Source organism: Falco punctatus (genome assembly GCF_963210335.1).
Source record: "Falco punctatus genome assembly, chromosome: 6".
In the NCBI taxonomy this organism is placed as follows: domain Eukaryota; kingdom Metazoa; phylum Chordata; class Aves; order Falconiformes; family Falconidae; genus Falco; species Falco punctatus.
The window spans coordinates 1,678,230-1,703,649 of NC_137585.1; the positions used below are offsets into that span (position 1 = coordinate 1,678,230).

The window sequence follows — 25,420 nt, forward strand, 5'->3', positions numbered from 1 at the left end:
AGCCAGTAAAGAAAACAGCATATAGGAAACGATTTCTGGGCTTTCTGTTTGCTTTTAGAGGTCAGTTCAGCCACTTCCATTTTTCATTAACCCCGTACTCCTGCTTACTGGCCATAGTATATAATTTCTGCATTTCCCACCTCTGCTTTTGTTGTCCCTGTGTCCATCCCACAGATTCCTTCTGCTTGCAGCCCAGTCCCAGGTCGCTGCCTTCCACCCCACCCTTCATACATCTGCCCTCAGCGCACACTGTCTGCCCCCACTCTCAGCAGCGAGTTCCTCGGATCCCACCCTACTTACACACAGGCATCCTGCTGTCCACCAAATGCTCCTCATTGCATCTCATTCTATTCTAGTTACTCATCCCCTTTTCTGTTGTACCGCACCATACCATACCCTTGTACCCTGAGCACCCCTTACACCTCATACAATCTGTCATATTCAGGATATGTATCAGAGAATAAAGCATATGTCATTCAGGTATGTAAAATTCAAGCGCATTTTGCTTGGGGACCACCTTGAAAGGGCAAGTGTTAGGTATCTTGGCTTGAAAAGACAGCGTTAGCTACCTTTGCTTGTGAAGTCCAAACACTTGCAAAAACCATAATTTAAAAGCTTCCAGTACAACACCCCTCCTTTCCTCCTCACATTACCTTTTATATGCCAGGATATTTTCATCTCGGGTGCTACAATCATCTGCTCCAGCTGCAAAAAAATCCCAAGCTATCTTGGGTAAATACTTTTTAGCGTAAGCTTCAAAGTCTGAGAGACACACCATAGCCATTGCCAAGAGAGGTTCTGGGAACCCTGGGGAAAAAAATAACATGGAGCAGAAATTAGATCCCTGAACTGTCATTCTGTCTTCCAGGGCCTCTAATGTCATTTAATGCAAACCTGGGACCCATCTGTCTTCTAGAGGAGTTGCCGAGAGGTTTTCTCAGTCTATCTTGCTATTCAGCCTCTGCCCTCATATGAGAAAAATGTGCAGATGCAGCCGTAAGAGTAGGAAGAAGCTTGCACCTCTGTGCCTCGCTTCCTCCTGCCTTAAACAGAAGCCCGAAGAGGACATTTTAGGTCCTCTGCTATTTTAAGACACACCAATTGTGCAATTCTGTCATAAATTCCACCTTAAAACTCGCTGGCTTATTTGTTTTCCTCAAAGGTTGTCCCAGAACATGGTTTGCTGAGCAATTAGTTACGGGGCGCAGTGACTAGGATCGAGCTTGTGGAATCTGGAAGCAAGTTAATACAGAATCTACATCTAACCTGCTCCAGCATGAACGCATCATAAAAATATGTCCAGACTCTGAGTGCAAGTCACTGTCAAGGCCAGTGCTGGGGAAAAACACAGTATTTTCTACAGATCCTCATTCCTCTTTTCTAACAGCTATCTTCTGGGGTTTGCAGGACGTGCTGGAGCACCGATACATACTAAAAAAGGAGCACAGAGAATTTGGACAAACGATGAGAAAACACTGGCAAAAAGAAAATTCCACAACATGAAACGTGATTCTAAGAACTACCCTCGGTTTTTCAGGGAAGAGAAGTGATGCTGTGCGACCAAGATGTCTAATCAAGCTGACATAAATACTGCCTACCAAATGCCTGCCCTTTCCTGCTTTTGAACTAGCCAGCACCAAAAGCTCTGCAAATTGATGTTTTAGCAAGCCGTGCCCCTGTGCGAGGAAACACGTACAAAACACAGACAAAATCAATTTGCTAAATCATTTGCTGCAATTACTTCTGCAGCACTGATTAAAACAGGCATTTTGCAAAGCATATGAAAGCATTAAGTTTTAAAATAGCTGTGGTTTGGTCTAATTTTTCTAAAAATGCATGGGAAGAAGTAAATATCCTAGTGTTCAGGACCGCAGATTAGCAAGGGTTGCAAGCTTCACCAAAACCAGCCCCGTGGGCCTGACGTGTGCCCCTGGCACAGATAAACACCCGGGTTACGTACACGGAGCCAACCTGTCGCACTGCAGACAGTCTCACTGACAGAGGTGCCTCTGCATAGACTTGAAAATTAAGACTCATCATTCTCTGCTAGGAAAGGGCCCAAGACGAGGGACTCATTGGGAGGTGAAGAAGAAATGTGACTGATTTCATCAGGTCTGGCTCCTCTGACAGGCACCAGGTGATACCAGTACCCCGAGTCCTCTCCATATGCCTCAGCCACCAAGTGCCGGTAGCACAAGTCCTGATCTATCACACACCACAATATACCGTAACCCACGTATCACGACTTCTGCTTTTCCAGCCATTAGAAAGGCCAAAGCCAGCAAGCACAAAAAGATAAACCCAAGTCCTCTCATGACAGAATAAATGGGAATTTTAAATAACCCAGCCCAGTCCTCACCACCTCCCAGTTCAGATCTCAGCTCAGACTTACCTGTTTGGGGGCGAGACCTTTCCCTTGAGCCAACAGCACGCAGAGGAGGGCTTTTCTGCTTGTCACTGAGCAGCTGCTGGGTTTTCAGGGGTCAATAAGCAACCACCAGAGATTAAAGCTCAATCCTGCAGCAAACTTTGTACTGTTTATACAACACTAACTCTGTTTTGCTATCAGGTGATTAAAAGCTGCTTCCAAAAATGTGCATCCCCTTGTCAGCAGCACGGCTGCTTAGGGCACGGTGCTGGCGCGGTGCTCTCCGGCTGCGGCTGAAGGGTGCGTGTCCATTTAGGGAAACAAAAGTATTTTGGGGGGTTTGATGCAATCTCTAACTGTTGGTAAATTGCTGCTGAATAAGCTACAAATCCCATCAAAATGACGATTTGCGACATAAGTTCTTACAGCTCACAGCTATGGAGCCTTGAATCATTACCGCCAGGTGTGGAAAAGACCTTTTTTGCTTCCTAGCGTATACAAGCAAGTCAAGTGTCCTTTGCCTTCTGCCATTTTTAAAGGGCTGTGAGTGCTCTCATGATCCAGTTGCTCTCCCACTGTGCTGGCAGATTCCCTCCTTGGGCTCCCCAGAGGACCACTGATCACGTCCCTTCCTCATGCCTAGAGCTGGTGAGACTTCTCTGTGCTTCCCCCCCATCTCCCCTGCTAAATATTACGAGCTGGGACTGAGGCGCCAACAGATTTATGATATTGACTAAAATTTGCAAGATATGAAAAGTAAACACTGGGTAGGTTTATTTGTCTTTTGATTTTTTTATCCTTTATGGTTCATGTTTTCAGTTTTTCCATGCAAGCACGAGAGCTTGAAACTTTGATTTTTACTAACTGCAAATTGAGATATTTTCCCCATAAACATACAATACCAGGTGCAGAGGGTGAGGCAGAAACTTGTGAAAACATTCCCAAAATTTTGCCAGTATTGTTGCCCTCCCAGCCCCAGCAGCGGCAGTGAGTGAGCCAAGGGAAAAGAGCTGGAAGCTCAACAGAGCTGCAGCCTCGGGACCGGGTGTCCAAGAGGCTGGGCTGATCCAGGGCTGGAGATCTGATGCTCCTGGCAGCAGAAGGCCCAGGGCACTGACAGCAGCTGGCCAGCTGCAGGGAACACCAACGCTTTGGTTAGATGTATTCACCTGACCCTGCCCAGACTCTGGAGGCAAGCTCATCTGTACTATCGGCTACTGAAACAGGGGATCCTGCTCCAGCAGCTGGACTAGATGATCTCCAGAGGTCCCTTCCAACCCTGACCGGTCTGTGCTTCTACGAAACTTTTTTAAATTCAGCCTTCAGAGCCTGTTATCCGCTGTGAAGCTGGCTGCTGGCATCCAGCTACGGATGCAGGGCTCGTGGACGAGATGAGGCGGGCACGCTGGGCTAGAGGGCAAGCAGGCAAACTGGTCCTCTGTCCTGCCCAGGGCAAGCCAGGCAGCAGGCGGCCTTCGGGTCACTTCCGAAGCGAAGAGCAAAGAGTCTTCATCTGCAGGCAGGGGAGCGCATCCCCGGGAAGGGAAGCCCTGCGCTCGCTCTCCCTCCGCTAGATGTCAGCTTCGGGTCACGTACCGACCCGCGCGGGGAGCCACCGCCAGCCAGAGCAGCCCCGACGGCCCGCCAGGCACTACGGCCTCTACAACTGATGTGCTCACATCACCAGAGTGCCTGCTAATACGTTTGGAAATCTTCATTCCCCATGGTTTATTCTTAACATTCTCTGGTGCGCAGCACAGCAATAAATGTAGCTACATCTGGTCTGGCCTGATCTTCATTTCAAGTTCTGTGGGGTCCTCGGGCATATTTCTCATCATGCTGATCTCACTGCTCCCCTACTTTAGGAATGCACACCGCAGCCAACTCCCCAAACCATAAAGTTCACGGTTTAGGGGTTATCATGATTTCACATGAATTAAAAATGGTCTATGACTACTGTATTTCAGATCATGAGAGGGGAAACCTCTCTACTTTGGTGCTGTGGGGTTTAAGAGACTGTACTTCACATCAAGATAAATTCTCTTCCTTCAGCAGTGGGCTCAATTCAACATATCAATGACTTCTTGTCCCATAAGTAGTATTTTCTCTGATACTATTAATACTTCCGATTCAGCTATAAAGCTCTAAGGAAATCAAGATTTGCCACAGAGGTGATTTCTTTCATCAGAGCCCCTGCTATATACTGGGAAAAAGCAGAGAAGTTTTAAAGTTCTGGATCCCTTTCACTGGAGTACAGCAATAGACTTAAAAAGACTCTAAAAACTCTTCTGGAAGCCTTGCTGGCTTCTTTGGAGAAGTGAAGAAAAAAACATCAGAAATACTCACGCTGCTGACCCAGCCTTGCAGGTAAAGTGTCAGGCAGTCAACAGCCAAAGCTGGATTTTTGCACAGATCTGCATAGCTGCGGTTTTACAGTTGCTTACTTTTCAGTACTGACATAGTCAAAGGCTCGTGAGTCCAAACACAAAGATCCTGTGTAAATCTGTGCTCCAGTTCCTATTACAATCACAATGCTCATTACTCCAGTGGGTTATATTTGTTTGCTTTTCACAGATGGCAAATTGCCGTGGGTCAAGCTGTCATCTGTCTCACTCATGTATCCACTAGTGGTGGGTTCAGTCTGGGACTTTACAGCACTTCAGTGAAGAATCTGGTGAACTCTAAGCAATGTAAATAACTCCAATCACATAACAGTTTGCATACAGTTACCGCTTTTTCCTTATCAGATGTCTTTCTTGGGCATAAGCCTCATGTTTGTAAGGAAAACACTTTTTCCTTGCATGTCAGTCATGCAAGAAAGTTCTCCCAAAAATTCAGTATTTAGATAGCCATCCCTCTATTATAGGTGGAGATGGCAACAAATCTTATATTTAACATTGCCTAACACTTGTTATTATAAGATCCAGTTTTCAGTTGCTTTTAATTTTGTCATATTTTAATCATTCTAGTCTGAAATTTTCCATCCTTGGTCTGTGTCGGGCTGAATTTTTTTGGGAACATTTCACTGAAAGCCGGTCAGCAACTTCCAAGAATGAGGTTAGTGAAAAATACGGTGGTTGGCCCACGCTGAAAATGTCTTACAGCGGTTCCACTGCAGTTTGGTGCTTCATGCAGGGCCTTGAAATTAGCGGGGGCTGATCCCTGGGGGCATCAGCCTGTACTCGCTGGCCAGATGAAAATCCAGCCAGCTCTGACCTAGCTGTAAATCACTGCGCTCCACTTACACATACTCAGCAGAGCTTGTCTGAAATCCAGATGTTTGCTTTGCTGAAGACTTGCCTAGTGCCGAGCATGCGTCTGCCCGTGGCCAAAGGACCTCAGAAAGCCCCAAAGATGAGCAAAGGGTTGGCTGCCCCCCGTGCCACTTGTGCTTGGATCCAGCCTGAAACAGCACTGGAGGGGAGAAGGAAGAGAAAAAATAGTGGCTTAAAGCCACAGGACAGAACCCAGGGACAGGCAGGGCGGGATGTGCAGGGGCAACAGGGTCAGAGACAGAGCAGGGGGGAGTAGATCAGGACAGGGGGAGGATGACAGGACTTCAGGTGGGTAGAAGAACCAAGAGAAGGGTCTCTTGTCTGAGGAAGAGGCAGAAGGGGACAGCCTGTGACATGCTGGCCAGAATGAGTTCTAGGAGACTACCAAATATTTGGCTGTTCTTTCTGTAACCATCTCTGTCTCCAAAGCCCAGAAGAGAGCTCCATTTGTTCTTGGCATTACTCTGTGGAACAGCAAATACTACAGAGCCTGTTGGGAAAACAGGTCTCATCTACCCCCAGCGTTAGATTCTCAAAAAGGAAAAGTGTTTCCCACTAGGTGATGCCTCCTCCAGCTCATGTGGCAGGGCTCTGTGCTGTGTCTGGATGTCTGACCATATAAAGTCTCACATCTCCCGTATACTGTCATATGTGGCACAACGTCACTTTTGAGCTTTTCTGCCCAGCTCACCTAACGGCCAATGTGTCACCCAACTATGAGTCTCCCCAAGAGGCAGCTGCACCTCACCTTGCCATCCGAACCAGAGTTAGAGAAAGGGTTTGAAACCACCAGCTGTGACGAGCGTGCAGCAGGAGAGCACCGAGCACAGATCTGCTGAGCCAGGGACAACAGGGCACAGGGAAATTGCAGGATGCCAAATCAGAGTGGGTCTGCAAGGAAACACCGAGGCTGGTAACCCACCGCCGTTACCTGCTGGTAGCGCTGGGTGGGCACAGCCCCTGCCCCCTCGGTGAGCACTCGGAGCTGTTCCTGGGGTTACTGCCGAGCCCTAACCTCTGTGCTCCGCACTCTCAGCTGCAAAACAGAGATCCCACTGTCACCACACTCAGCACCGCCTCGGGACCATTCTTTCTTGGCTGGGTTCCGCAAGAGGCTACTGGACTTGGACTGCCTGAAACAGGGCAATTCAAATTCATGGACATGCTGGGAAAACCATGCCTTTTTGAGTCCTATCCCAGCTGCCTCAGGCTGCCGCTACGGTCCTGGATGTGACATCTCCTTTTTCCTCTGGAGAGTTTAGGTCAGAAAAGCAATGATCTTTTTTCCTTGCAAGGTGCAGCAATCCCTTCTGCCCTCTCACAAGGTGAGGGGAATCAAGCACAGCAGACTTTCCAAATCACAGGCTGGATTTCCAACTTCATCCCAATCCAAGCCATGGCAGGACCTTTTGGCTGATCACTCCTTTGGAATTGTCCCACACCACATCTGTCTTAGTTTCCCTGGACATGGCAGCTTGTAGGTGGAGCACAATGTATCCTGCCATCCATCAGTCTGAATCTTCCTACATCTCCAGATGTAACTCAGTAACCTGGATTTTTGTGGTATCTTTTCTTTCATCTCATTCCTACCCTTTTTCTCCCTTGCTCCTTTCCCTCCCCACCCCACCAAAAAAATTAAATAAAAAAAACCACCCAGGAGAAAGCAGGAGCATGCTCCTGGGTCCTACTGTGGAAGTCTGTTCCCTTGCATCTCTTCAAGTAAGGAAGGTCTGGAGTGCTTTGTGGCACTAAAGAGAGATGAAGCAGTCTTCTCACCAGGTTACCCCTCTTCATAAAGATGCTGGAACTGCAGACTGACACCAGAAACGCTGGAACCAAGCCAGTAGGTTGGGAGGAAAGTTCACATCAGGCTTTGATGTAGGAGATGCACTCGCTGTCACGTGAGGAGTCATGGGCTGCAGGTAGCAAGGAGAGAGTGCACCAGCAGGGTCATAAACTGAGTACACAACCATTAAAAAAAATAAATTCAGAGAGCAGTTCCAGAGCCATTTAAATATTGCTTGGAAGAGCTGAAGAAGGGAGCACAATATTCTCAGTGTGAAAACATACAGCACTGCTCATCTCAGGCACGTATCTAAGACTACTGTCAAGCAAATAACTGCACAAGTAAGCACAGCCTGAAGCACATATGCAAAATAGGAGTAAGGGTATGAAGAGAGCAAGAAAAGAGTTAGGGAAGAAGGGCTGAATCCACTGTTTCCCAGAACACCCTTTGGTTCTCACTAGCTGCTACTGAAGCTGCCTCCAAAGACACTGTGCTCACACAAGGTGGAGCAGCAGAGATGCTCAGGCACCACTCAGCTTTGAGTTTCCCCCTTGATTTTCATGGGCAGCTGTTCCTCTTAAAGCCAGGGAGTCAGAGGCAGCTGGGTACAACATTAACCAAAATACACCCTTATGTAGGTTTATTTTGTCCATCCCCTTACCTGGGCTACTCTGCCGGTTCGGCTCACATAGTGCATTCTTTCTCTTCCTGCTTTGCCTTGTTTTTCAAGTACCACGGTGCTGACAGTGAAAGAGGTAGCTCACTCAAACCCACAGAGCACAATAAAAAGAGAAGCAAAGTGTACCTGGGACCTGCAGCCATCTGAGATGAAGGGCACGCCAGGCTTGATGTCCCACTTCCATTTTACAAGGTGAGCAAAGCCACCACAGCTGGGAGTTGCCAGGAGAGTGCTGCTGCTGTCTGACCACCACCTGGGAATGGGCCGGGACCAGGGCTCCACCTGCCATTGCACAGCTGTCACAGGAGAGCAGGAAAGCAGGGCTGAGAGAAGCCACTTAGTCCACTCCTCTTCGCAAAATCAGGATCAGCTATACCTGTGCCCATCTCCACTCCTCCAAAGAAAACCACTTTCACTGATTTACCACCCTCAACACAAGGAAGGCTTATCAATATTTCACCTGGATCTCCCTTTCCCTAATTAAGCCATTACCCACCTGCAGTGGGCACAGAACAAGATTCAATCCTGTTCTCTTTATGTCCATCTTTAAAACATGTAAAGAACATTGCCGTTCTTTTGTACCCCCCGTTGTCTCTTTTGTAAATCAGACTATGCAAACTCCTTCAGCCTTTCATCATGAGCCATGTTTTGTAGCCTTCTGGTCATCCCCAAATCTGACTCCCCAGCTGTTCCACATCCACCCTTAATTACAGCACCAGAAACTGCTCATCATCCTCCAGCTGAGCCCTCTCCTGCCCTTATCTGGGACAGAGCAGAAAGAACATGCTAATGCTCCTGTTTATTCAGCTGTGATGGTAGAAGAGTATTTTTGTGTTCATTACTCAGCAGTACATTCCTTACTCGTTTCTTCAGATGTGCTGTTCCATCCTGAGATAAAGAAAGGATCCAAATGCTTTTGTTCATCTCTTTCAGACAAAGAGGTGCTCTCATCCCTTTTCCAACTAGGATAAGGGTAACAGAAGTCTCGAACCCCAGAGATCAGCCACCTTGCTAAAACTACCAATTTTCACAAAAAATACTGAGAATAGATGCCATAAGACGAGTCCATCCCAATACACAACAGAGACACCCAAACACACCCAGGATGTCTCCTCAGAAACAGACAGAGAAGACCTGATATACATCATATAAAGGAGGCCTCTGAACAACAGCATCAAGAACAGTCTTGATCGTGATTCACATCAACCTGGAGATTTTGTGGTGATGGAAGGGCAGAAAATAAAGGAGATTTTCATGACTCGGTCCAAATGAGAACATGGACTCAAAACAGAGGGGCTCCTTTTAGCCTTGAGACTCAATTAGTAGTTAAGCAAAGCCCAGGACTCTGGAATCCCAGAACTGATGCCATCAGGAAAGGAAAACTGTACTGGTGCCTTGGAAGCTGGCTTATTTATTGTGGTTCACAATAATAAACAATTATTCTGTGGCAGCTTTCCACGGAGAGATTTCTCTGTCTCGCAGCAGCATTGCATGCACTTTCCAGCTTGGGCACACTCCCCCCTGCAGTGCTGCTCTCTAGCTCATGCCCAGCTGATAATTGATAGCTAAAGGCAGAAGATGTTTTCCTAGTAAAAATTGCATCCTAGTTTTTCCAGACTATTTCTCCAGTTTCTCAAGGTCAGCTAAAGTAATTTCACACCCTCCCAATTCACTGTGATATGGGAATATAATGAGTGTTCTCTAGTCCATCATCCATTCCATTAATTAAAAAGTTAGCAATAGAGATATCAACATATACTTCCAGGCTAACAGTGACCTAGCAAGAACTACTCTCCAAATATGCTTTTCAACCAATGTTGCATTCATCTGCTAAAAGTTATCCACAGCAAATATTTCCTTCTCTTGCTTCTGAGAGGCCCATAGGAGACAACGTTCAAAGTGTTACTGAAGTTCAGCAACACCTTTCTGCTGTTCTTCCCTATCCACAAGTCCCATCACAAAAGAATATTATATTAGCTTGGCATGATTTGTTCTTGATAAATCCATACCAGTTGCCACTCACCTTGTAGTTAACTTTTGGAGGCTCAACAATTGCTCCCCATGCCCCCTCATTACTGAAAAAAAAAAATACTAAGAGGCATTTATCTCTGTATGCCCCGATTCCTCAGGGGTAACAGCTAATAGTTCTGGCTTTGCTTCAGACAATCCTCCCAGCATCCTAGCAGGAATTTGATCAAGTCCAACTGATTTGAAAACATCCCAAATATCTAACTCTTTCATGCTATTGCCTGGTCTTGCAGCAAATTGAAAACATTCTCAGACATTCTTAGCAAGAGGAAGGCCATAGACAGTCATTTTGAAATTAAAATATTCCCTAACAGGCTGGAAAACCCAGGTATTTGGGGAAAGCTGACAGGTGTGGAAAAGCCCAGACTCAGCATGAGCACGCTTATGAGAAAAAAAAATAAATAGGAAAGTTCTGAATCCCGAAAGAAAGCACAATCCAGAAGATGCAGATAATCCAGCATGGCAAGAGAAAAAACACATGAGGTTTTCTACAAGGTACCAATAAAGGCTCCAAAGCAGTGGTACGTTCACTTCTACACAATGTTTGACATCTAACAAGTAGGTTGAGGAACCAGAATGTCTGCTCCAAGCCACCAGACACTGACATCCAGGCACCCTGGGACCCTGGGGGAAGGCAGGCAGTCCATGGGCCACACCACAGAGATAAACCATGCCAGAGCCGGAGCAGCGCTTCGCCTTACTGAAAGCTCAGCATCAAGTCACATTTCCAAGCTCACCAACTCAACAAGTGACAAAGTCTGTACAGGTTGAAATTCCAGGCCTAAATAAGACTACTATAATTATGAAATATAATGTTACTGACGTGGGATAGCAAAATGCCTTGGATTCCATAAGCTGAAAAAGTCAGAGAGGCAGGAAAAACAGTAAAGTAATGGGAGAGGTCAACTGCCCTCCTGTAGGTTGACAAATGTCATGCCAGGACATGAAAGAGATGACATCTTTGGGCTCTGTCAGCAATTATGCCACGGAGCAGCTGGTTAGAGAGCCCACAGGAGCAAATGCAGCCCTGGTCTTTGTGGCTCTAGCCCTTCCAGTGGAAGCTCCGCTCTGCAACAGTGACCACAGAGGACTCAGCTCCACCAGCTCTACATGAGCACCACAGGCCAAATATGCCACTGCCATTGTCCTCAGCATCAAGAAAAGCTATGCAGAACTGGGGAAGCTTGTTAAAAAGAAGCTAGAAAGGTCAGCAAAGAGAAATCCTAACAAGCGGCGTGGAAACTTCTGAAGAACACCAGACTGGAAGCATAACACCGCTGCGTATGACCTATTGAGAAAGGCTGGAGAATGGATTAAAGGAGGCCAGCACACATAAACAGCCAAGCAAGCAAGTTTATTAGCAGTAAGAAGGCATTTTTCAAAAAGATGCCTATTGTATCCAAACCAATAAAATGAAATGAATAGCATAGTCAAGCAGATTAAAAGCAAAATCCTAATTAGGAAGGCTAAAAAAGAGTTTGAGGAGAACTAGCTAAAGAAAGTACTAGTTTTAACTAGTACTTCCTCAAAAATGTCAGAGGCGAAAAAAAAAAAACTGTGAGAGACTCTGCTTGGCCAGCTAGTGACATGGCAAAACTTGGAGACAGTGTAGCCACTGCACATTGCTGGTCACTGGGAAGAACTGGGGGAAGTTTTCACATGGGGGAAAATGTAGAGGACGTGCCTGAAATCAAGGTGATTATGGATGAGATTGTTTCAAACAGACAAAGTGAGAAAGAACAAAGTGAGAAAGAACAAATTGCTGGAGCCAGATGGTACCCAGCAGAAATCAAGGATGAAAACACCAAGTGGCCAATGACCACTTGTCATGTGCAACCTCCCACTTGAAACCTCCTTGGGACCTGAAGACTGGAAGGTGGTATGTATGGAGTCAATCTTTGAAGCGTTTCCTGGGGGGCATCCAGGGAAGCACAGGTCTTATGCTTCATATTGTTTTTTAAGCCTAGAAAGGTGAGCAGCTCAGCTCCAGAGGACCAGGGTGCGCATGTGTGAGCGGGCAAAGTCTGCTTTTGATGAATCGTTAGCACACATTAGATAATTCATTGATATGTGATTAAATAGAACATACTTCAGGAAAATGCAAAATTGCACGTGTAAAGAGAAGTCCTGTCTAAGAAGCTTCCTTGGACATTTCTGAAGTGATCAGCAGCAGGCGGGTAAAGATGGCCCCATAGACAGAATCTGCCTTCAAAAGTTGCTTGCTAGAGGCTGCAAAGTACACTAAGCAGCTAAAGTATAGGAAGGAAAATCCTGAAAAAGATTTAGTTGAAGTAAAGGAAATAGAATGTAGGAGCAAACATTTTCAGACCTGGTGACATCCGTCTGAATTGTTGCACAAGGGTCTGTGCTGGGGCCTATGTTCAACTCACAAATGACCTGATGGCACAACAATATTCAAGCTCACGAGGACAAAGGCAGGCTGTGGAAGGATGGTGGAGGGATTTTGGACAGCTGAGTAATGAATGAATAAATTGGTGGGCAAAATTTAGTGCAGATAAGTAAAAAGCAACATACACAAGGAAAAATTGCCATTTCTTATATGAACTGATGACCTCATGCTGACCATTACCACTAAGCATTGAAATATGAGGGTACAATTCCATGAGGATGCTAGCTCAGTGCTCAGGGGCAAGTAAAAAGCAAATCAGAAGTTAGGAGTCACTAAGGAGACAGCAGACAACAAAACAGCAAGTAACAACATGCCCGTGTATAAGGCCATAGTTAGCCCCAAACTTGAACCTGCATGCAATTCTATTGCTACCAGGTATCACGGAACTGGAAAACATTCCCAGAACAGCTACAAGGATGAACAAATGCATAGGATGACTTCTGTAGGAGAAATGACTCAGTAGACTAGAACTTTTCTGTCTGGAAAATAACTGGCATAAGAGAGTTCTGCAAAAGCTTGAATGAAATTGTGATTATGCATAACAATAGACTGTCTACTCCAGCTCAAGAACTAGGGACAACAAAATGAAGCTATCAGAAATCAGGTTAAAAAAACCCAACAAACAAAAGTGAGTTTTCAAACAAGTAATAAAACTTGAGTACTTCATCTAAAGATGTTTTTGATGTGAAAAACCTACAAGGATTCAAGAGAAGAAGGACAAATGTTTGGAAGTACACTACATCAAAGAGATATTTGAGAAAAAACATCAGGAAATCTCTGGAGCTAAGTTTGTTTGGCAGTTAGGAGTATCATTAATGCCTCACCTGTTCTTACCCTTCTAAAGACACCTGCTGTGGTCATTGTTGCACAGAAGCTACCAGGCTATGAGTATCAAAGCCAGGAGAGCGGTTCTCATACCTCTTTCGCACATAGAATCATTTAGGTTGGAAAGTGTTACATCACTATCAAAACTAGCCACGTGTAACAAGGCTTTTACCCTCCCACCCCAGGTTAACTTCAATAAGTGGTCCCCACACCTTGCCCTGGCACAGCCACCAACCCCCACAAGGTTTCTAAGATTTATCTACTGGTCCTGCTGTTTCTTCATACTCTTCAGGCCAGTCCCTCTGCTGCATCCTTCTCCTTGTCTCTCCTCATCCAGGGCACACTCTCTCCTCCCTCCACTTCTTCCAGCTCTCTCTTCCTTGGCTGCTCCTCTTCCATCCCCCTTAGAGCCATTTAACTCCTTAGCAGGAACCAGCCACGGCTGCACCTCATCCCCATCAGCCACCCCGCCCCTGAAGCCAGCCCACAGCTGTATTTTATCAATGTTAATTAACCTGCCTTCATGCCTCTAGAATTCCTCTACAGAAAAAGACCTTTAAGATCATCGAGTCCAACCACTAACCCAGGAGTGCTAAGGCCACCATCAAACCATGTCCCTAAGGACCACATCTACACATCTTTTAAATACCACCACGGATGGTGACTCCACCACCTCCCTGGGCAGCCTGCTCCAATGCTTGACAACCTTTTTGGTGAAGAAATTTTTCCTAATATCCAATCTAAACCTCCCCTGGTGCAGTTTGAGTCCATTTCCTCTTGTCCTATGGCTTGTTACTTGGGAGAAGAGACTATCTCCCACCTCACTACAGCCTCCTCTCACACAGCTGCAGAGAGCAATAAGACCTTTTCTCCAGGCTGACCCCCCCAGCTCCCCCAGCTGCTCCTCATAGCACTTGTGCCCCAGCCCCTTCCCCAGCTCTGTTGCCCTTCCCTGGACATGCTCCAGCACCTCAAGATCTGTCTTGTAGCGAGGGGCCCAAAACTGAACCCAGGATTTGAGATGCAGCCCTCCAGTGGGACAAGGGGGGCAATCACTGGCCTAGTAATGCTGGCCACACTATTTCTGAATCAAGCCAGGATGCTGTTGGACTCCTTGTCCACCTGGGCATGTTGCCGGCTCTTGATCTACACCTCCAGGTCATTTTCTGCCGGCAGTTTCCAGCCACTCTTCCCCAAGCCGTAGCTTTGCATAGGGATGTTGTGACCCCAGTGCAGGACCCAGCACTGAGCCTGGCTGAACCTCATACAACCGGCCTCGGCCCATGGGTCCAGGCCATCCAGATCCCTCTGCAGAGCCCCCTGCCCTCAAGCAGATCAACACTCCCCCAAAACTTGGTGTCACCTGTAAGCTTACTGAGGGTGCACTCAAGCCCCTTGTCCAGACCATTGATAAAGCCATTAAAAAGGACTGGCCCCAGTACGGAGCCCTGGGGAGCACCCTGTGTGACCAGCAGCCAGCTGGATGTAACTCCAGTCCCCACCACTCTGGGCTCGGCCACCCAGCCAGCTTTTCACCCAGCAAAGCATACACCCAGCCAAGCCATGAGCAGCTGGTTTCTCCAGGAGCGTGCGGTGGGAAGCGGTGTCTAAGTCTGTCAATACGGTGCCAACAGCCCTTTGAGTGACCGGTCTGGGGTGTGCACCGTAGCTACATTCAGGCCAGGAGCAACAAACAGTACAAGGGTCATCATCTACCTTATCCAGGCGTTATCAAAGCCCCGTGCACTCAGCCTCTCCAGTGTACCCTCATAGCCTGAGTGTGCAGTAGATGGTACGGAGTGTCTTTTCTCTAAGCAGGCTTTCTAACTCGTCTATTCCCCATTTTTAAATAGATGGAAAGATAAACATTGTTTGTAAACATGAACTGCAAAACCAGTTACTAGTTCACATCTGGCTCCTTAGATAATGGCAATTATTTCAGCAGTTTATAGCTGTCTAAGCGCAACCACACGTCTCTGTGCAGCGCACAGTAAGACCAGTTCTGCTGTCCAGCCTACGTTTCTTGTCCAGTTTCACCTGATCGTGCCAAGGTGTCACCAATGCAGTTCCAGTCCCTTCTACCATCCATCTCCTTGATCCAAATCATCCTCTTTTCATAGTGTTTACGCAAAAAAACTGGCTGTCAGATATGCATACTTTTGTACTACCCCACAATATTAAATCATCAGCCCTGACAGAACAGAAGGAACTCCTTGGGATGAGTTTGGTTGGTTGAATTGGTCTGCTCCATTGGAACAGGGCAGGAATTGCTCCATTTGGCCAGCTCTCCTACTAGATTATTAAAGAACTCTTTAGAATGTAGTATCTATTACAATGAGAAATTTGAATGACTGCATCATTTCCAGTGTGGTTTTGATTTTTTTTTATATGCACCACTTCTTTCTCATCATTTTATTTTAGAGCAAACGAAAGCTTGGGGGAAAAAAATAAGCAATCACTCTTCCTTAATTAAGGGATATCATTCCCTCTGGTGAATTTGTGGAGAGCAGGAACAGAATAAATTTCTTTTCATTTCCTCACTGGGAATATTAAATGCAATGCAGCTAATTTGTCTGTGAATTAAACTTCCAGCTTTTTTCAGCTGTTTAGTGCTGCTCTTATCTTTTATTTTACTGTAGCAGGGGAAGATGCAGCACTACGCTAGCTGAGGTGTAGTGGAGGGAAAAAGCTTTGTATTCTGCTTGCTTTTTCTGGTATTGAATTTCTGTAACAGAGAGGCATATACAGAAAATAATACATGTAGTTGCTCTACGACTCAATTTCTTATCAATCTTCTCAGCCTATTGAAAACAATAATTCTCCTTTAGAAAGCCAACTTACAACAGCTGACAGGGATTCTTATTTTTCAAAGTGGCATTCTTCCTCCATTTTCACAGGTTTCATGTGTGTCACTTCTGCCGGCTCCTATCAGCCAGCGGCTCTGCGGCAGGAGCATTGAAACCAGCCCCTCTCGGTGCATTTCCACGTAGGTCTGGAGCCTGGGCAAGACTTGGGGGGGGCTGCTGGGGGCAGGTGGCGGTGGCAGTGACACACATCCTCAGGCTGGGCCGAAGGACACCAGAGCCTCTGTGCTGTGTTAAGACTCCCTCCAGCCTATTCCTTCCAGAAGCAAAGGCAGTGCTATCCTGCACTCAAGCAGGATGAGAAGGATTATTTCCTTTTCCTTTCATCCTGTCCTGATGAAAAGGATTATTTCTTTAGAGCAAAACCGTACGGAGTAAACATGTTTTAAGGTAGCAGACCAACATATCTGCTTGCAGACAGAACCCACTGGCTGCCCCATACATTCATCTTCTCTCCCTTCCTCCGCTCCCAGCACTTTTTAACTGTTCAACGTCTTTTCCAGCTGTGTCACTTTTGAAGCCTGAAATCTGGCTGTTGCTCGGTTAGTTTGGAGGTTGGCTGGAAACGTTGCTTACTTGTTGGCTACTGCATTGCTCTCCTGCTTACTTTTCCTGCAACAAGGCCAATTCTTGCCCCAGTGAAAGCATTATAATCTCAAGTATAGTAAATCATCTCACTAATAAAGTCACCCTAAAATTATTATATCTCATTATTCTTAATTAATTTGCAGTGTTTCCACATTTTTCCCCAAGCTCCATGCTGGAGAGAAGAGGATATGCAGCCTTTCTCAGAGCAGAATTAAGGATGCGCTCCAAGAAAGACCCTAGGGTAAATTTTACTCAAAACCAACATCCATTTTGTCCCTAATGTTCCATGTTTGGGCTGTATTTTACATGTGGCAGAGTGGACATTTAAGTTTACACCGAGTTTAACAACTCCTTGACTGTTACTGAACAGGAAGAAATAAGACTGGATATGTTTGTTACATTCACATGTGAATTGATCATGTAAAAACTTTCTTGCCCTATTTACTGTAAGAGCTTACAAAAACCTGTCCAGATATGAACCTGGTACTCCTTTAAGCAGGCCTTCTATGGGCTGCTGTTCCACTTTTCCATTACATCTATATCTGCCTGAAAATCAAGTAGAGTATGCAGATAAAAAAGTGTTCCTGTGTTACATTTCATGTTTGTAGTTCCAGCTGAGCTATGGTTCTCCTTCACAAGCTTTCTGAAGTGGCCGAGGAAAGCAAGGACGCTGCGGCTAGGAGAAGCCTGCAGAGCACAGGTAGTGGTTCCCTTGCCCTCCTCGGACACCAGCAGGCTGGCTGACCTTTGGCCATTCACTCCTCAGGATGTTCTTTCACTTGGGACTTCTATTTTCGTCAAGGAACAGTGTCCTGAAGGATGTACTGTTTATGTCATCCAAAGAATGGTGTAGGACACTTGACAGAATGCAGTTGCCTTATCATGCAAATAGTTGCCTGCTATATCAACATCTTAATTTTCTCTCCTTATCTCTTGAAATTTTGACATATATCCTCCTGACTGGCCTATCCCAGACCCACACACCCTAAATCCCAGCTAGCCTATGGGATGGGAATGGATGCAGAACTGGTGGATGGTCTGCTGGTAAAGCGGGGAGAGCACAGGTCTACCCTCGTGCTCCTGGGCTCTCGCACTGTTCAGGCACCTCAGGAGATACCAGCTGTGGGTAAAGGTGCTGATGTTTCCTGGGAAGGTGCATTCAACAAGCAGCAGTGGGAAGCTGAACCTCTGCAGTGAACCTGTGGAGTCCATCGGACGTTTCCTCTGCTCCCCACCTGCTCTTCTCAAAGTGTCCGCATTCAGTCCCTACAGCTGACTCCACCGTCCCGGAAACAATCCTGAGGACTACAGGGCAGAGTCACATCAAAAAGGTGTCACCCTCAACTGAAAAGAGCTCCTAAAGCCTCATGAAAAATTAGGAAGAAAATGCCATATTGCATTTTAGAGGAAACTAAGAAATAACGAAGGCTAAGGGCAGACAGCAGTGCCCTGCTTTGGAGGAATATCTTGAAATGGAAGTTTGAACGCATCTTGTGTGGCTTAACATCTGGTAGAGTGGAAAACGTGGGTGACAGCTTTCGATCCAGGTCTGAATAACATTTGCATCCATTTAGGTCAAATGTATGGCATATATTTGATCTTGTTAGGCTCTATGGCTTAGACTAGAGGAAGAGCTAAAAAAAAAAAAATTAAAAAAATGGAGCCTGTGTCTCTTCTCCAGTATGTTCAGCACACTTAACGTAGCTGTCTTATCCTTTTATGAAAAACATACACATATTTGAAGTCCTTTTCTCCACCTGTCCTCTCCTCAAAGAGGCAGGGTCTGGGTTTATTATTTCCTGCTACAAGCAGGCCCATGACACAGGAACAGGGGCTCAAAAATTTTGTTCAGAAAAAAAAAAGAAGAAATAAAAAATGCTTTAAGCCATCTATCCTCCACTCATTACAAGGAATCCATATGCTCGGGGATACAAAGCCAGCCTCTTCCCTTTTCACACAGTGGAGGTGCAATAGCATTTAAATATAGCAAACACAGAAGTAAAAGGCGTGCTGGCAAGAGGAGACGACTGGAGCCCCAAATCTCTTTTGTGAAAACACACATGAACAACATCAAGGTTACAGCAGAGCAGCTGATACTGCCTTAACACAGCACAAACCTGCTCCCAGGGTCTGTTGCTCCCTTAGGCTTAGATCCCTTCCATTTGCACAGCTTGACAGTACGAGGACAACCGATGCTGGAAGAATATGGGCTCAGTATGTCAGTCCAGCAAAAGGAGATGAATAAGTATCATACAGATGGTGTGTGCTTGGAGGAGAGGACAGGATGGAGACACTCTCCTTATAGCTGGCCCAAAATTTAATCATCTGTGCACCTGGCTTCAGACAAGAGCGGAGATGTGGTTTTAGTTAGGGGTGTATGCTGCATCACAAAGGCAGAACGTCTATTAGTTAATGGCTAGTATCAGCTTTCATGCCTTTTAAAGCCATAAATATTTTAAATATCAAGGCCTTTTTCTTTCATGTGTGTATCTATTTCTCTTAAGTGCATTCCACTGCTGTCTGTCCCCTTCTCCTCTGCTCTGCTCTGCAAAAGATTAGACATGATTTTGTCTGGTGGCCACCTCCAAGCCTTCAGTCACAGAAGGTGTTGCTGGCTTACCACAGGTCACGTCACATTAATCCATAATTATTTCATAATTCCTGTTCCCTTTGAGAGAGGACTTCACATTAGAAGGCTGGGCACTCAGTCTCACAAAGATGTTGGAGATTATGGCTCACAGCAGGGATCAGGCACTGCTCTGGGAGATATGGGTTAATTCAAGAAAGGCAGTGTGAAGCAGTGACAAAGCTCATATTCCACTTGCCTGTCGATGCCTGGGACTGCTACAGAAGCACAAAAGCAGGCCTGTCCCACACGGTTAGAGCAGCTTCCGAGAGCCTCGAAAGTGCAGGGTGGGGCCTGATATCTGTGTCCGTTTGATACGGAGTTGCTGTTTGATTCGCCAGATGTGCTCTCCCCCATTCCACTCACCCATCATCTCATTTCCTCTCCATCAGCGACTGTGGTATTCAGAGTGTGTTCTACATATAAGGGCTTTCCTACTTGGTGCTGGGCAGGTTTTATTGGAAAGGCGTACTGTTCCTTTGCCCTTGTGATGGGGAATACACTGACCTCTCCCCTGCCTTGCCTAACGTGAGTCTTCTCCCACTCCCCACTCAGCTGGCACGACAAGGATAAATGGACTTGCCCCCTTTTCTATGTATGTATTCCGCTCCACAGGAAGTCCCCGCTCTTTGCATTCATTAGACATCAAAATCAGTTAGTGATGTCTGTTTCCACGGTGACATACAACAGAAATCTCCAAGTGGGGGGGCTGACAGCACAGGTGAATCGTACAGTGATGGGGAGAAATATGAACGTGAATTTACCCTTGGAGAGAACTGTTCACAGTACAGACAAGCTCCAGGGATGTGTCCAGATCCCCTGAATTCCCCTGAGAAACACTCGTGTAATTAATTTAAAATAGACAATTCCGGCTCCTCCAACTTAAGTTTTTGTTTTAATAATGCCAGATGTTAATAAAACTGGCAGCCTTTTTGGTTCCAGAAGTAACAATAGGACCTAAATAGTAGCTAAATCCTGGCTGAAGGATGTAGGGACAGCAGAGATGCAGCTCCATTATTCTTATCCTAGATGTGGCATACAAAGAGGAATAATCCTGTTTAACTTCTGGCATCATCTGGTGGCAACAGAACATGACAGAAACTCAAGACTTTTCATCGTATGAAGCTTATCTGTCTTTAACACGCTTTTTATGAGTGCATACTTTGCAAGTTTTGTCATTTTCTGGGAGTAAAAGCCTCCCTGCACAATTGGTCATAAATGCAGATTCGCCTGTGTATGCCACGTGGGTCGCCCGGGTCCCTGACGGTTGAGCACTCAGATGCTCTCTTTAGGCATTTCAGCATTGAGACTCTGCTGCATTATGATCACTAGCAGCACGAAAAATTCCTACTTTTATCAAGGTTGATGAGCAGGTAAGTTTGTAATTGCTTGTCTGCTGCTGAGGCTTATGTGTCCAAAACTAGATTAGCTCTGTAATTTTCCCAGTCATATATTTAGAGGTGTTTAGCTGAAGTGACTTCTTTAGAGACATCAATTGTTACTTTCACATTGTCCTTTAAGAACGATCTGCTAGACCTCGAGCAGCTGGGGTCCAGATTGGAAAGAAGATGCCTACAGCAACTGAATATGTCATTTAACATCGTAAGCTTCACAGAAGGTGTTAAAGGGAGCTGGCATGCACGCTATGCAGGGGCCAGAGGGATTCAATCATACACTGTGCAGTTTCAGACAACCTAACTGCAAAGAAAGAATGAAGTGAAATTTGTGCTATTATCTAGGAACGGTCCAAAACACTTTGAAGTCAATGGAAAGATTTTCACTGACTTCCAGAGCTCTGGATCAGGTCCTGGATAGTCTTATACAGAATGACAGGGAACTTTCATCTTCAGGAATTCCTTTCAAGGGACGTTGCATTAAATGGCCTTTACTAGCTGTCAGGGTCAGCATATCTTTAGATAATGAAATGGAAAATGTTTGGATCTTCATGGCAACTTCAGCTGTTGTCCACTAAGTGATTCAAATCTAGACACCTACACTGAGATGTATAGATCTATATTTAACATCTCTGTAACTGAGGTCAGATGTGCAGAGAGGATGAGCTCTTAGCGCTTGGCATTGAGGTTTATGACAACTGTGGGTGATTATTTGATCTAAAAGACTTGTGTTTTGCTGCGGTGCCTAAATGCAGATTAAGCAGAGGGATGGACCCGGGAAGAGGCCCTGTATCCAACAGTGCATACCCATGTTTGCTCACAAACACACCTTTGCTCTTATGCAAGTGTCTGCAATCAAAAAGCAAGCATTCCACAAACGTCCTGAGGGATCATACACTAAAGGGCACCATAGCTGCAGTCAAACCAGCCAGCTGTTTGAAATTTGAATAAATGGTGTTTTCCCAACATTTGAACATTTCTCGTATAGAGTTTATGTAATCATTTATGTATAAAGCACTATATATACACACACATATAATATATATACACACACACATATGTGTCGGTCTTACCAGCTCTGTCACAATCTTTGTTCCTTTCCACTGGATTCCTCCAGTTTGTCAATAACTGCCCAGCAATGACACGGCTACAGCCCCAGCTGGTGTGAACTGGTGCAGCTCCACTGGCTTCAAATCCCCTGAAACTCTCAGGTGTGGTCACACCAGCCGTGTAGAGGGGGGGTTGTTATCATGTTCTCTGATGTGGTGCTTTCGTGCACGCATCCCAAACTGCATTGCTGACACATAGCAAACTTGTGTCTGATTTACTGTCTGTGCTCAAGCTTAGGTTTCTTTCAGCCTACCTATTGCCATGGCTCCCTCAGTGAATAATGTGTTTTAGATAATTTTCCCCATATGTATCATTCTGCACTTTTTCTCAAGTAAGATTTCATTTTGTCACCCAGTGACCTACTTTCTGATTCTTTGGCTTCTCCAGTTTTGCTCTGCTCACAGTGCCCTGAGGGAGTTCCCTCCCGCCCGCAGGCCCCAGGGACCTGAGGCTCACCCTCTTTTCCATTATGAAAAAGCTAGAAAACATCATAATTACTACTCAGTGTCCAATATTTTATGCAAATTTCTGGAGAACTATTGATCATTAACTGGTTTTCAGGCAGTCCTCAGCTTGCCTGTTAGTGACAAAGCATTTTAAATTGTGCTACTAGAACCAAAGGCACAAGGCTAGAGTTACAACGTGATTGACACAACCCTAAAAGCAAGACGGGGCGAAGCAGCTTAGCAGTGCGGTACCTGAGCAGGGAAGCACCCTTAGCGCTTCCCAGCCTGGCCATCAGCGCCTCCGAAGAGCCAGAACCGCTCTGATTCACCTCACCGACCTCAGGCCGGAGGCCAGGCACGGTGGGGACGGGAAGAAAGCAAAGGCGACAGGTCTGCATTGGAGACCTGGAGCAGGGATAAAATAGAAGGCAGTGTGGCTGCCTTGCTGCAGGGCAGGAAGGGGGGTGCTCAGGGGGCCATGGAAGGGACATTTGAAGCTGGGTCTGTGCCAAAGATCTCGTGTCAGACCTTCTCACCTCCTGCCCTCCTTCTTCCCATCCGTCCCACACACTACTAAAACCTATTTTAAAAACTTCTCTCTGGCAAAGTCTGCTTTCTCTTCATGCTTCCCTAGTGCAGATCCCACTGCTTGCTTATCCCTTGGCAGGTGAGATCAGACGCAGAGGATCAGGGCTCAAAGGCAGCACTGGGTTTAGGCACTCAAATGATGTACACGCAGGGGGATCGTGGGGAAGCAGCTGCAGCAGAAGGTGAGAGCTGAAGCACAGAAAGTCTGCCAGGAGCTCTTCATAAAGTGGCACAGCTCATAAGGTGGCACACCCCAACCTGCAAAGCATGGCCACAGCTTCTCTCCAAGTTGGAACCCACATTCCCGGTGTGTCCAGATCATAAAATCACAGAGGCTGTGGTGCTGTACCACAAATGACTGGCATAGGGAACTTATGAGTACTTATAAACAGAATAGAAATTAGACATGTAGGACACTGTTCATTTTTAATAACATTCTAATTGCTTTCATCAGGTTTTCCAGTACCATCTCTGCTGTTATCAATCACGACTTCATCATAAAAACTAAATTTGAAAATAGAATGAGAACTTGCCTGCTAAAAAATCATAGCCTACATCTACCCCAGCGTCTACCCTGAATATTAAACAACAGCCAGGCCCAGGCAGTAGAAGTGGTGCTCTGTCATCTCCCTGTTAAATCTCCGCAACTGCCCTTTGGTGCAACCTTGGTGTAGAAACCCTTAGTGGAAGGCAAGATGAAGGGTCCTTTCCAAAGCAGGGACCTCACAGTGTACGGGATGGTTATCACCTTCCCAGGTGGGGGGAAGCCTTGCGAGAGAATGGCGTGCAAGGCAGGGGCAAGGTGGAGGCTCCTGAATACAGCAGCAAGGGCAGAAGAGTTGGCAAAGCGTGGGGGAGCAAACTAGGAAGGTCAAGCAGATGAGATCAAGACAGGGCAGAACCTGGTAGCACCTTTCTATTGCATAAGGGACCAGACAGCAAGTTGTGGCTAAACTGTGCTTGGAAATCCAATGTTCCTTGGCTCCTGCTTTTATACCCATCACAGATCTACATCCTGGATGTTGCAATACAATCGCCTTGTAGTAATGCACAGTACATTGCCCTTCGCTGGGCTGTATTCCTGGTGAGCACATCTGAAATATCCAACAACAAAACTGAAGTCACTTACTCACCGTAACAGGATCCGTATTTCCCTCTAGTCTCATTCAGTTTCTGCTACTGTCTTGATATGTGGTTTCTTCTACAACAAGGTGACTGATTTTGCCATTTTAACTCGAACTCATGCTCAAGAACCTCCTTGTTGAATGTTTAGCTGAACAGCTTTTTGAAATACCTCAAGTGGCAATCTCTTCCCATCTCCCACCTCAAAAGTGCAATGTCCTCCCAAAGCCTTTTGGGTGCCCAGATAGCCAAGCCGAGATTTTTTTCATGCCACTTTTCCTTTCCCGTGGTTTTATCAGATTCTCATGGTTGTTTCTGCATTTGTCGTACCCAGAAGGACATCGCTGCTCCGCTCGGTGGGCCCGCAACTGACTAGGAGCGGAGCTGTGACCTGCCAGTGCTGGGGACAAAGCAGGCTGGTGCGCAGCCAGAAACTCCCCTGGATTTTAATTCAAAATAACTGAAATGTTTTCTGTAGGTGTTTTCTTTAGGTGATGGCTTTTGTTCAAGCTGAAATATTTCATTTCATTAATGCAAACTCGCTGCTGTGTATTTTATTAAAAGATAAAGCTTATTATTATGCTTTTATTAAAATATTGTATTAAATAAACCAGTCTAATAATAGACATTTCCAAGTGAACTAATCAAAACATTATGGCAAGTTATACCACTGAAACTAATGAGGTCATTCACACATTTATGTAGTGGAATTATAATAAAAAAATCGGCCTAGGAAATAATTGTAGCTATCTCCAATCGTGTAAGTATGCAGTGAATACAAAAACAATACTAAAAAATTCTATATAGAGTGTAGAAAATCAGGAAATAGTAGATTATGTAAATACATTTCTGACCACTGAGGTAGGTGGGAAAGGTAGCATTCACATAAAGCAGAAAACAAAGTCTTTCAATATAATTCAAGCATATATGAAATACAAGCACAAAGCTGTGGACAAGTAACCTCAGCTGTGGGATCCTGGGACCCTGACAGCAAGCTGCTGCTGTTGTCATCTGTGTCCCCTCCTCTCCTGCCTTGCACGGGCAGCCCCACGTTCACCCGCACTCCCTCGTTTCCCCATACACATTCTGTCAACCTCGTCCCCCTTCATTTTCTGCTGCCTCCTTCTCTTCCTCACCACTCATTTTCACTCCTGTCCCAGCCCATGATTCCCATTCAGGCTATTCACACCCTGCATCCCCTTTTGACCCATCCCAGTCACCAACCTTCCTACGGCTCCCTTTCTTCTCCCCCACCCTTCATTTTCTCAGGAATTCCTACCTCCCCTCTAGGACAGTTGTATTTTGAAGCTG

At 45.9% G+C, this 25,420-nt stretch overlaps 1 protein-coding gene across 1 annotated transcript in view; it reads right to left on the reverse strand.

The window, feature by feature from the left end:
* HAO2 (hydroxyacid oxidase 2) overlaps positions 1–25,420 on the reverse strand; it is a 107,991-nt gene that overhangs the window by 14,747 nt on the left and 67,824 nt on the right. Inside the window, exons 5-6 of the mRNA XM_080391115.1 lie at positions 5,614–8,404; positions 654–807 (exon numbers count right to left, since the gene is read on the reverse strand). Coding sequence (XP_080247241.1) covers positions 654–807; positions 5,614–5,617 — 158 coding nt within the window. The 5' untranslated portion in view covers positions 5,618–8,404. The remainder of the gene's footprint in view (positions 1–653; positions 808–5,613; positions 8,405–25,420) is intronic.